The sequence below is a fragment of the Empidonax traillii genome, unplaced genomic scaffold, assembly GCF_003031625.1.
Source record: "Empidonax traillii isolate 1590-97213 ecotype Southwest subspecies unplaced genomic scaffold, ASM303162v1 scaffold134:size1062425, whole genome shotgun sequence".
Classification (NCBI taxonomy): domain Eukaryota; kingdom Metazoa; phylum Chordata; class Aves; order Passeriformes; family Tyrannidae; genus Empidonax; species Empidonax traillii.
In genome coordinates, this window is record NW_020955327.1 from 429603 (window position 1) to 443268 (window position 13666).

At 42.7% G+C, this 13666-nt stretch overlaps 1 protein-coding gene across 1 annotated transcript in view; it reads right to left on the minus strand.

Moving 5' to 3' along the window:
* TMEFF2 (transmembrane protein with EGF like and two follistatin like domains 2) overlaps positions 1–13666 on the minus strand; it is a 127156-nt gene that overhangs the window by 21553 nt on the left and 91937 nt on the right. The window contains exons 6-7 of the mRNA XM_027883750.1: positions 11418–11566; positions 10261–10320 (exon numbers count right to left, since the gene is read on the minus strand). Coding sequence (XP_027739551.1) covers positions 10261–10320; positions 11418–11566 — 209 coding nt within the window. The remainder of the gene's footprint in view (positions 1–10260; positions 10321–11417; positions 11567–13666) is intronic.

Here is a 13666-nt window from a genome sequence, read left to right on the forward strand (position 1 = left end):
TTTTCCCCTCCTGAAAAATATTTTGCCATTATGTAATGCTGTCTAAAATGGCTAAGGCTGGTGACAGCAGCAGTAGGCAAAGGAATGCATTTCAATTCAGTGCTGATAATATTCTGACTTGCTCTGCCAGCTCTAACAGCACATTTTGTTTACAGCTGTTGTATTTCCAAGAGGAGAGTTTCACACTAACTTAACATTCATGGGTGCAAGGTAAAATGACAGCCCAAGTGTGTAAGAAGTCACCTTGCTAAGCAGGTAAATGGTGCTTTTCAAACCTGAGTTATTAAGAGCACTTCTGCTTGCTCTTGGTGGTACAGATGTGCACCTCAAACTGTCAAGGCTGGGTTTATTCTGAGTGCACAGCAATGCTTCTATGGACAGAAGTATGGAGAAGGCACAGCTGATATTCACTATGCTGCATCTCCCACTGCATTTCATACCTTCTCTAAACCATTTTCTATTTTTTTGTAAGAAACAAATTTCTGTCTTAAGTGGTCTCAGTGTCTCATACGCTAAATGTCAAGAAATAACTCAAAAATTAGTTATCTTGCATTGCCTGAACAATCAGTACAAGATGTGGCTTTTAGCAGATGTATTCAATGAAAAGAAGCGGAACATCAGCAAAGTGAAACTGATGTGGCAAAATATTTGTCTGTTTTTTCTTTCTTTACTCAAATCTATTAAACTAGGCAAAAATTGCTACTTGTCTCCATCTAGTCTAACTCTGAAGGTCTACTAAAAATAAATACACCAGCTCCCACTTTTCTTCCCCAAGCCTATTTCCCTTCATTCTACTAGATGCATTTATACTCCTGAGTCTAGGTGAAAGCCTTTGTTATCTTGAAGCTCAGGTTACCACTGCACGTGTCTAAATGATCAGATTATCTCGTGTTTGTATTGCAATTTGACATGATGATACTCTTTCTAGAAAAGATGATGTTTCAGTCAGTTCTAAGTAGCAACTTTCCTTACGGTACAACTTATTTATTACAACTGTCATATGCTTTCATCTCAGGGTATTTTGATATCTAACATTTCATAAAGAATGCCAAAACATCCCATGAAACAAAATTCTGAGGAAATTCAGTTCTATGAATATTTCAAAATATTTTTTTTTTAACATTTCAGACTAGATCAAACACAAATATTTAAATGTTGATGTTTCCTAAAAACAGATATTCTAGCATCTCATTATAACTTTAACTCTCAAATACTTGGGAATGCTCTAGGATTCCTAACAGAAAATTTACAGAAACTGGGCCTGAAATAGAGCTGCTAGGCATAAAAATACACTGTGGTACTCCTTAATATCCATTAACTAATTCAAACCAGTGTAATGGATGGCAAACAGCTGCTGTGCACCATCTTGAAGAGCATCCTTCAAGGATGATCCTTGAGATGATCAAAGTGCCTGGAACCCAGAGTAAGGATGGAACTGATGCCGAGGGAAATTTCTCCCCATATCCACACAGGATTAATTTTCTATCCTATTCCTTGGGGAAGATTGACAGAGTCTTGTCTCAGATACTGGGTTTTTTTTTACTTTCTCTTCTTCTGGAGGAGGCAGAGGGGTTGAGAAAGGAAAGAAGTTCATACACAGCCCTGTTATTTGATGCTGGTATATCACAAAGGAGGGGCCTGCAAGTAGGGGGTATCTCATCTGAGGAGTGGCAAAGACACAGTATTAACTAGGTGCTACAATGTGATTTAGTCAGCTATAAAAGGCCTTTTTTGTTAACTGTAAATCCTTTCACAAAGGCAGAGCCCACATGCTCTGTGAGGCCAAGTATTATGGTTCACATTCCATATATTCAAGGCAGCTGAACAATGGCTGCAGATCATGTCGCTTTATTTCCATAAACCTATGAAAACCAAATTTTGGGAGTTGCTTTAACTAGAACATAACAACTTAGAGTGACTGCAAAGCATAAAAGTGATTTTCCGAGGGTTCCTACCCTTTTCTGGGTATCCCTTGACACGAGAGGTCCTTTTTAGGAAGAAGGCATCTGGTTAAAGACAACCTGAGAAATCAGGCACAATTCAAGTCGTCTTGAGTTTTAGGGATCACATTTTTATGTGTAAGCAGGAAAGTGTTTTCTTTCTTTCCTGCAAGCTCTACCTCCCTTTGAGCTCACCCTTTCTTCTTATCAAGACACAGATACTGAGCAGAAGACAAAAACATCAGCAGGAACTGAAAGTCCCAGATTTGCTCAATAAGATGGGTTTCTGTGCTCCAAATAAGACCAAACATATGTAAATGGTACATTATGTGTTTATGGACTGAGACACAAATGGAAGAATCTGTCAAAATACCTACGTAAACTCAGGTCTGCTCATCTCTATTGCACATACAATTTCTGTTTTTATCCCCAACCTTTAAGAGAACAAAATGTTACAGAAGACTGCTTACATGATAGTACAAGGGAAAAACCAACCAGCAAGGCACAGATTTGTGGGGAAACAGAAGGAGTGGGAGCCAGTGTTTGGAGCAAGCTTTATAAATTTTGCACAGTTATGATGGAAACCCCAGACAAAAAAATATACTTGCCTTACGAACTCCACTCTAGCCCCAAATCTTAAGGAAGCTTTACACCTGAATTCATTTCCAGGACTTAAATGCTTCAGGGATGCTGAAAACAGTAAAATAGCTTCACCTGATTTTGTATTTTTTTAAGGCTGCCCATGCCAATACTGGTGTTATAAGTTGGAACTTGGTTTTCCTGTTTATTTCCTACAGATCAAATTCTTAGCCTGGATTTACTGAATTTTCAGGCTACCAAGCTTTAATGCAAATCAAATAGCTTTCTTTCTAATGCTCACTCACAGCATTACTGAATTTGTTTATTATGGGAAGAAAGCACAAACGAATTCTGCAACTTTTCATTCACGTTCGTTAGCGACTAAATTAAGGGCTAAGCTTTAAAGGCACAAATGGAAATGTTCTTCCTCCTTGAGCTACATCAGTCTAGGTAAAGAGACATCTAGCAGTTCACCTGAGACCTAATTTAAGTTTTAATGCTAACAATTACAGGTTCCATGAGCATGACACTGGGAAATCGTAAGTAATGAAAAGGCACAATTTATCTCATTATAAAAGCACAAAACCCCAGAAATCCAAAAAAAAAAACCAAAAGCCAAGGCACATTTTACCAAGCTTAGCACATGCAATTCAAAGTTAGAGGAGAACTCCCATAAAAAGTGAGGTATCCTCTAGGGGCTGGCAGATTAAATGAGCAATATTTCTCTCTCTGTTTCTCCTGTTTTTAAAATCTCCATAAGCCTGCTTTAATTTTGCATGCTCCTCAGGAAAAGACTGTTAGGAGTAAGTGCTGTTAAATCACACGGCACAGCGCTCTGGAGTGCTGCAGCTTCCCTCCTGGCAGGGGACTTGTTTGTGAGGCTATTATGTGACCTCTACGACCATGTGTCTGTCTCCTATTCCAAAAAAATTATGTAGATTTCAGCAAGATGGAGCCAAGGATGTAAATTTGAGAGAGTTCTATAGAAGAAAAGCACTTGGGGTAGCCTGTGCTGCTGCAGTGCCCATCGTTAGACAATTGCTTTAATGCTCTGGTTTTTCCTGTTTTAGAAATAAAGCATTCAGTTGTCCTGATGACAAAGAAGAGTGCTGAAGTGTGACTTTCCACACTCCACCTTTTGAAAACCTGGAGTTAAATCACAAAAAGAAGTAGCTGCAAGTTTTCATTTAACAAAGCACCGAAGACAAGTGGAAATTTGGGGGCCAAGTAAGTAGTTGGGACTGACCCTGCTGGCTACTCTGGTTCAGAAGTAGGTGGCAGGAGGATTTACTAACACACCACCTGGTCTCTATCTCTACTTTTTAGATTTTCTTCTGAATATCAGCATCAGCAGAGGAGCTGCAAGGCAGCAGAAGGGCTGGAGACCACCAGGTTACCAGAACATAGTGATCTCTCTCTCGTCTTTGAAAATCACTCAGAAGAATCCCAGAACAGAAACAGTTTTCTTGTCTGTGTGTTATAGTACTCCCTAAATTAAACTAAGTTAGACACAGTTAATATCGCCATGAAAACACTACACTACTTTCCACAATGGTAAACTTGAGCTTGATTTTGGAAGTTTTCAAGTTCCACACAATGAACTGAGACATTTCCTCTTTTCCTCTCGTTGATAACTCTTCTGTCAGGAGTGCCTGGATTAGGTAGGCAAAATAAGACTGGAATGCCTTCTCCAACTGACTCCATCAGGAAATCATTTTAGAAGTGGAGACTGGCTCTGCTCTTACATAGTCTTCAGTTTATGTGCCCTAGACTTCTAAACGATTGGACATCTTAAAGAACATTCAGATATGTATGGTCACATCTCCTAGAGGGAGATGCCCTCACTGTTTTCCTGAAGTCATGGGCCAAAAAAGCCTAAATTGTATGGCCTGACATAAAATCAAGATTGTTTTTGTTCTGTACTTTGTAGAGCCCACCTACTGCCTTTCGTGGACTTTCACTGTGCATAAAACGTAAGTATATTTTCATAAAACCTTGCAAATACATGCAAATAACAATTTGTAAATGCAAACAAAAACTGCAGCAACATTTAAAAGCTTCCCATTCTTAAATTTTGTACTATTGCTGTTCTCCCCCAGGCTGGAGTGTGCATGCCTGTGTGTGTGAGCGCAGGTGAAGGTTGCAGCTAGACAGGGTTCATGCTGCCACACTGATGCCAAAGTATTAAAATGTGGGGGTTTTCTTCCCAATTTTTAAGTGATTTCATGGAATAGCAGGAACTCTTTCTGAAAAATCTACTTGTTTAGTATGACAACCTCTGACTTGGACTCAGCAGAATCAAAAGCCAAGCAAATCTGCATATGCAAGGATGCAATTGCCCCCCTGTTTTTACGAGGCTGCAGATGAGAAGTGGTTTCTCTCTAGCTGTGATGGTGCTCAGCTCTGTGTCTCACTTGCTAATTCCATAAAGAAGAAAGGAAAGCCTGGTTCACAAAGGCAGAGCAAAACTGCACAACAGTTTGTATGCCACAGCTAAGCTCTAGGGCTTTATTATTCTTTAACAGTTTAGGAAATGGCTGACATAGTAGTAGACACAAAATTTAATTTAAAGGGACACTGTCAAGTGGTTTACACTCAAAATGGAACCTACTTTGAAAATGTTACAATCTGGAGAAGGAATCTAGTCGGAAGTTCTCATACTTTAGTCCTGGGGGAAAAAATCCCCTAAAAAATGATCACTGTAGAAGTTCAGCACTGCTGTTCTGATGCCTGGACTCTCTCCAGGCCTGTTACAGACAATGAGGATGGCTGTGACTAAATTTGGTGGGCTCTGTATCAGGCTGTGAAGAAAGGGATGCAGCACACCCCAGCGCTTCTCACATGTACGGGGTCAGCACACCACGGCCAGTTCTTCACAGTTCCTTTGATAGCCATGGCTTGTTCTTCCATTCAAAGGGATTAAAGGTTAACGATGCAGAGTGCTGGGTTTTGCTAAAGTTTTAGGATAGTTTTCTTTTCTGAAACGTTAATATTACATTGTATTTATTTTGGAGTTGAAGACTCTTGCACTTTTGTAAAGAGACTTGTTGCAGAGTCCAAGTCTCTTCTTTATCCTTGGAATCTGCGATGGCTCCCACGGCCTTCATCTCACAGCCCTGTCCCAGCCAAGGGAAGATGATGTGTTGACACAGATGGATTTTGCCCTTTTTGGTAGAGCACTGGGTTTGCTTGGGCAACACAGCCATCTGCAGGATAGCTTGCCCGAGCACCTCCGGCAGTGCCAGGAAGGTCCCAGTGCCAGAAAGGGGTCTGAAAAAGATCCAATGCTGTCATGTGGATTTGAAATCCCATGGGAAACCAGGAGGGAGAGCAGGGAACGGAGCAGCCCTGAGCAGACGTGCAGCATTTTATGCTTGTTGGCGTTTCCCAGGCACAGCGACAGCATCGGCAAGAGGGGTCACAGCACTGCCTGTGAGAGAGTCCTGGGACTATCCAAGACCCCAGAAGGCACCACCTGAGGCTGCTGACAAGAGAAACTTTACAGCTGTCAAGGAATCCAAAAATATGGCCTCAAACTGACCATTTGCTGATGCACATTTTTCACCAAAGGAGAATATTTGGGCTGAAAATGCCTTCTTGCCCCTTCCATCATCCACTATGAGCTGCTGCCATTCAGCTGCTGAGACTTGATCTAATCAATGCTCATACGGGGAGGTTTGTCTGGCCTGGAAGATGATATTATTGAATAGGTCTATCAAATTTGTCAGTGTCTTCGCTGACAATTTTCATGAATATATAACAATGAAATATGGCACATCCATACCGACTTATTCTTTATAGTGCTCAAAATGGCTTGAAAAAAATCTCTGTAATTTGATAATGAGAAAGGATAAAATCATTACGGGTATAATTGCTAATATCTAGATCTTAAGAAGAGAATATAAATACAGAAGAACAAAAATAAACAGGCAAATGAATTAACAAGATGAAAACTCCTTGATTGCTTGGAACTCTGAATGCCAAAATGCCCCTGAAACAGCCTTCTTTTTGCATATAATGGGGATATTCAAGAAAACATCCATCACGGGACTTTCAACTCAAGACACTAAATTCCAAAACATTTATTATACTTAAGATGTTTAAAAATGTTCTTTCATGGAAATTGCAAGATGAAGTGGATTTTTATTGGATTTGTGGGAAAAGTTGCACCCATTTATTTATTGACTAAAGCGAAATAATACTGCAAAAACGTGATCAAAGTCAACAATCTGCCCTTTGCTGCAAAGAGCGAAAATCTCCCCAGGTCTGTACCTTGGGGTTTCAAGAAAAACAAGAGGCCAGAATTGCACAGAGGCACAAATACACAAGTGTACAGACACTGTGCTGACACATATTGCACAGGCAGCCACGGCAAGTGTGGACTGCTGACCCTGGAGAGGCAGGACAGGGTCAGAGAAGGGCCCCCTACAGCTCCTCAGGTTTGCTTTGGTGAAAAAGGGGACATTGCTTTTTGGGTGCCTCTGATATTAGTCAGGCATTTCCAGCCCTGGCATACATCTTGCCTGTGTAAAGTAAGAGGCCTTAAAATCCAAGGCAATACAAACTTAACGCAAAGATTTATACTCCAAAGCGACGAGCCCTCTTTTGGTTTGGCAAAGTGAAAGATTTGTACTTTATTTGTAAGTATCAACGGGCTTGCAAGAACAGGAGGGAGCAAAGACACTGATTGAACAGACGGTCTGAATAGTTCGATATGGAAAAACTCAGCTGGGTGTTGGGACTTGTGGCTGTTTGCGAAGCTGCTGCCTTCCTGGGGACCCCACATTGAGCGCGCGGGGGCGGTGATGGAAAAACCCGCTCCACTCAGCTACCACAGCCTCTGCAAAGAGCATTTGGCACCGCTGCATTAGCATAATTGACAACATCAATTATGCCCACTGCTATTTTCTCCCCTGGGAAAGTCAGTCCATACAAGTCAATGTTTTTAAAAGCACGTAGTGCTCGCAGTCTTGGCGATTTTTAGTGCCGTTAAATGGTAGAGAACAAAGGTATTCTCTAGGAAGCCACAGGCTCGGGGAAATTGCTTCAGAGGCGGGGGAACTGTTGCTTTTTCACACAAAACTTCCCATGATCAGGGCATCGTTTCCTGTCTGAGGAGATGGGAAGGTGGGGAAAAAGTAGCACATACCACATTCCTATAATAGCCATCATTTAATGTTTCTGCAATTGAAAGAACACGAGGATTCCACAGAGCTTCCTGTCTGGCAAACGCTAAAGCCTGAATGTTCACTGAGCCTCAGTTTTGTACTGTTGCCTTCCTTTTCACCAATTATTTCTGAAAGGCTGGAGCTGCTGCAGCTTTTTGATACAGTGGTTCCTTCCCTCTACAGTCCCCTGGCGGGGTTACATCACAGACATTTAGGAACACTGGAGGCATGTGGTTTGCCCTGCATGAACTTGCAGTTTTCACCCTACATGCTGTCTTCGTATGTAAAAATGAAAAATTCAAGCAAGACTAATAGGTGCACACAAAGAAAGACATCAGCTGGTGCAGGTGATGGCTCAGGTTAAATCACTGGGTGGTACCTGATGAGACCCACCCAGGGGGATACAGTCACCACCCTTGAGAAGCCCACTGGGGCCTGAGCCATAGCAGAAGCCTCGAGAAGCTGCTTTCTAAGGTGCAATCACAGTGTCCTTCTGTGCCAAAGAGGTACCTACTGGACTTGACACTGATTCAGGATGCCTCCATCACTTCCACAGCTCTAGGGGAGGGAGGTGCCCTGTCTCCTTTCCACAGGCCCCTGTCATCTCTCATAGGACCATCTGTTCCCATGCCTCTTCTAACCTCTTAGCATTTGGAGACCATGTCCATTACAGAGCTGCTCCTCTGTGCCATAGCTCTGCCCCCTTCCCTGCCCAATAACCCAGTTTCCTCCAGCGTTCCCTGCTTGACTCCCAACCCCTGACAACATTTTGCTGCAATGAATTTTCTTCTACCCACCATCCTTCCTCTTGAGTGTGGGCAGAAATATCACCTCTTCTAAGCCAGAGCTGTTCTCTTCCTTCTTCTCACTTGAGCTGAAGGTGCCTCCTGCACACCTCTTCCTCCATGACCCATGACTTGGCCTTCTCTTGTCATCACTGTGATCTCCTCCTCCTCCCTAATTCTCAACCTGCCTTTCCTCCCTTCCTGTTACAACTCAGTTGTTTCATTCTTAAATGTTCAGTCTCCTCTCTAGGTGATGTGGGTCACTGCCATCCTAAAGCAAGTCCACCAGACAGCAGCAGCATAGGACAGGCTGCACAACACTGAAAAGGGGCTGCAAGCCTTCATCTCGACTTGGGGATGCCAGTGCTCTCCTCAAAAGAAGAAAAATTTTGACATCACAATACTACTTGGCCTTATTTCTAACTTAAATTATTTTGGCCTAATTGGCCCTATCTTCTGCCCATCACAGGATACAATCTCATTCCTCACAGCCTTTCAAGAAAATGGATTGCTACCTCCCACAAAAAGCTGAAGGTAATCAAGAGTTTGGAGGAAAGACATTGAAGACTTTTCTCTCTTTGCCTGTCTCTCTCTTCACTCATGGAAGGGCCCCTTAGCAGTAGGAAATACCTGGACCAGGTGGATCCTTGATCCTTTAGAAATTCATCCCAGTATTTATTTCCCACAGCAATTTCTACCCTCTCTGCTTCGTGCTGCAGCCACCCCCAACAGCTCGCACTCCTCTGCCTCCCCGAGACATCATTTATTCAGAGCTCTATGTTTTAATCATCATGGGCTGCTTTTAAGTAGGAACAGAGCAATCATTTCTAAGGCCAGGTACCGCATTGTTGCAGGGACAGCACGCACAGAGGGGCCTGCACAGGAGATGACCAGTAACTGAAATAACTACTGCCACAGGACTCTGCCAGTGAGAAACATTAACACCTGTGAAGCCACCAGCTGGGTCTCACCTGAGCCACGCAGCTCAGGTGAACCCTGTGATCCGCACCTACTCCCTCTAAATACTTCAAAAACACAGGAATATCACGAAACTGCAGCAGGGAACGCATCACCTGACCCACTTTCACAAGACCTTCCCAAAGGCTTTAATTCTCAGTGCGAGCTGTGAATATTTGCATGCACGTGCGCGCGCACATGCACGTTCAATTTCTAAATCAATCCTCCCAGGCAAAGGGTGTAAAAAACGCCTCCCAGACCTCACTAGTATTTACATGTTTTTAATTTCAAGCACCATATAAGGCTATTCAGCCATCATATTTTACTGTGGCATCTACATAAATTGAAACCATTTATCACTTAAACCCCCCACATTTTAAGAACCTTATTAACTTCATAGTTAAAGGCCGACAGGTAATATTATCTATTACGGCAACATTTCGTGGAATCACAACTGTGCTAGGCTCTGGATTTTCACTTTCTTAAACCTGTATATCATGACAAAAGGGTACATAATCTAGTGAACTGATTCAATAACTTTCAATAACGTCTGCTAATTCTGGCAAACAGTTTACAATATTAATTTCCCTTGTCAAAACAGGTGTTTTGTGGCAACAGTATCTGTACACTGACAAAAATGGAAGCAGCCCATTTATTAAGAACAAAGAGATTTTGTAGCCGAAGTAAAAGTAACACAAAAACAGCATTTCCTTACAGTAAACTGAGAAAACCATACTAGAAGATGAGGACACCTCACCTTAGCAAATGGAGGAGAAAAGAGACTTACACAGATCCTGCAAATTGCGATTCTCACAAGAATAGGAACCGTACCTGCATAATCTGTCCTTGCATAATGCCCATCTTCCGATTTTGTAGTTGTTGTGGTATTATCTGTGTGAAAAGAAATGTGTTGAATTGCTTGGGGAGCCTGGACTTGGTACAGCCCCCATCCAACCTCCAGTGCCCAGGCAAAGCAAACTTCACTTGCATGCACAGCATCGTTGCTGGCTGCAAGGCTCTCCTGGGTCTGCCAGGTGAAAACAGCAGGATCTCTTTGCTAACAATATGTGATAACAGATTGCAACTGGGATAAATATATCAGTGTGAGGCAGGAGTTGTCATTTCTGCTCTATTTGAAGTAATTGGGGAGTTTTAATATGTACCCTGAAATGAACTGCCACTTAGGGTGGTTAACTTTAAAGAGATAGGAATAAACTGGAATGTGCTGAATACATCTGTATACTATGGCCTTGTAAGTAGATGTATGGAGGATTTATAGGTCAGAAGCTAAGGGGGAAATAGCTGTTAAGAGTCTGAGCCTCAGTAGACACTTTATTTACGGGAGCTATTTAATGGCAAATTTTCTTCATTTTTATTTTAGAGCAAAATAGGGTTTTAAAAGTCAACTCAAGGGTTACAGGTGATGCGTGCACAAAGAAGTGTGGTATGTATGGAGAAACAGAGAAAGTCTTGAGATGCTACTGGAAAATTGCCTTCCAGACACCTTTGACATCTTGGGGCCTAAGCAGGTCACTTGAGAAACAAGACAAGTACTGTGTCTGGGAGCACTTCTTTAGCCTCCTGAGACTGCTTCATGGTGCCCCAATTAGGGGAGCACCAGAGGATCCATCCTGGGTGGCAAAATGTATCTGAGGGGCAATCCTGTTGTCCTGCTCCAACTCCTGCCTGGAAGACAGGGCTCTGGGCAAGCTGCTCTGGGCAGAACAGTGCTGACTGATGTTGAAACCAGAGCAGGGCTGAACAGTCCCCTGCTGCTGTGTGAAGACCATGGGAAGGGTTACGAGTGGGGGTCTCCTTATGCCTTGCTGATGTCTGTGCTGTGGTGGGCTCTGCTCTACAATATAAACTGCAAGAGCTTACTGGAAATGTAAGAAGTGCCAATAAGAAGTCAGCCCTGGTTCCTTCCAGCCCCTCCCCTTACAAAAATTGAAAACATTCTTTGAAATGAGTTTTGTTATGAGAGTTACCTTGACATCGACCCAAAGACATGACTTCAATTTTCTCCTGTTTCTGGCATGATGCCTCTTTGATTTGACACGCATTATCATAAGATTTCCCATCGGAAGCACAAAGAGGATTGAAGTTGGTTTGAGAACAGTCAATGTTGCAAACACACCTGAAAAGATAAAGACAGAGAAAAAAGAAGAGGCTACTATGAGAAAGTTTTTTTGTAACATCATAAATACATCTCAGAAACATAAGTGTTTGTATTATCCTGACTGCATAATGCAAATCAACACAATGAAAATGAAAAGTTCTGTCAAGAGGCCATTTGTATTTCTGGATGGAAATGAGATGAGGGTAGAGAGAAGAGGCACCTAAAAGCAAGCAAAAGGAAAGACAAAAGAAGTGTGTTATACATGGGAAACTGTACCACAGCATTACTGCCTGTTATATCTTGTAAACCAAACACCTAAGCACATATGCAGATAAATCCAGCTGCTGAGCCCTCCTGCAAATTAAAGGAGCCACAAAATTCACCTCTGTTCAGGTGCTGCCCATCACATGTAATACCATAAAACGTGGGTTTATATTGATATATGATTTAATCCTGAAAATAATTCCAGCACCTATAGGTATCCTGGCAGTAATGAAATATGTGATACTGAAGCCTCGCTTCACCCTACTGGGACAAAACCCCCTGCCAAGATGGAGACTGTGCCTCAGCACAGTAACTTAGGAACCAAAAAGCCTTACCCAGGTGTTACCCAGGAAAGTCAGCACCCACTCCTGATGTGGTGACATGCTCTGCAGGGGGTGAAGGCTCCTGTGCCCAAGAGCATAGGGTGGGCAAATGCAGGCAGGGCAGCAGTGGCCCTGTCCTCAGATTGCTCATGGGCATCTCCAGAGACACCACAACCCAGCCTGTGATCTCCTGTGCTGCCCTGAGATGTGAACTAAAGCACAGGGAGAGGGATTCACTTCAGAAGTCTGGTCTGTGTCTGAAGTAGGACACTAATGTGGACACGTCCTGATCCCAGCAAGCCTCGTCGCTGCTTCTGAGATGGAGAAACCTAATTATTTCCATCAACAGCAGGCTGCAGACTTTTTTCCTCTAGGTTTCTCCTTTTTCATTATCATTAGCGATGTCAGACACCCTTGGGCATTGTCAAGGGAATGGCATGCTAATCTCCTGTCCCCCGACTGTGCCCTGGAACAGACAGCTCAGCCTCAGCAACACCGATGTCATCTTGCTCAGGGACAAAGCCAGAGGTCTAACCTGGCAGCTGCCTCAGCTCTTCTGAGCACATAATTGCGCACATGCTGCTATCTAAACTCTTCCTGGCTCCTTCTGACATTAAGGCAAAGTAATGTGATGGATGCTCTATCTCCAGCCCACTGGTTGTGCTGAACCTCACAGCACCAGCTCCACAGCTTTCCCTTCGGAAAGTTAAGTAATGGAAATGTCAAGCCTCGAGCCTCACTGCTTGATTTAAGGAAGTGTTTAAAAGTCAGACCACCTCCCAGTTGCAGCAGACATCTGGACACCTTCGACTACTGGAAGTGCAGAGGGATACACATGAGAAAAAAACTTTGGTGGAAAGAGGAAGGAGGAAATTAGAGAGTGCGGGTCAGATTCCTCCTGCACCCTCTTTGGCCTCTGGCTCCCACAAATGTGCCCAGGTTGACGAAAATCAGAGTCTTCTTTTAGACTTTTCTTTCACATTGGGTAGGTCTATTTACCCCAAGTGCTCACAAAGTACAGGAAACTTCAGCTCAGAAGGAGGCCAACAGTGAAAAGCTGTGGTTATAAATTAAATTACATGATTTCATAACGGGAAGAAAAGAGTCTAGCTCCCTGTGTGTAACAATTTCCCCACACTGATAAACATACAGAATATAAGAAAAAAAATATTCTAGTGCATTTCCTAAGAACCTCCTTATCAGCGGAATAAGAATGTTCTGCTCCACTGAAATATTAACCATCGTCATTTCTTCCTGCAGCCATTTCCAGCTTCCCACCTTAGTCAAACTCACTTCATTAGGAAACATTTACTGCTCAAGTAATAGTAATTCTTTCCACGTAGCTTCATCATTTGCATTTCAGATGGGACACAATCAGCCATATGCTCCTTTTTTTTTGTGCAATAAAACAGCTCAGAAACAGCTTCACTTCTCTACATTTTGCTGCAAAAATGAGTGAAGGTTAATATATATTATGTTTCAAGTCAAGAGAAAATTAAGTCAACGAGGAAATTACAACAAAAGGGTGCTC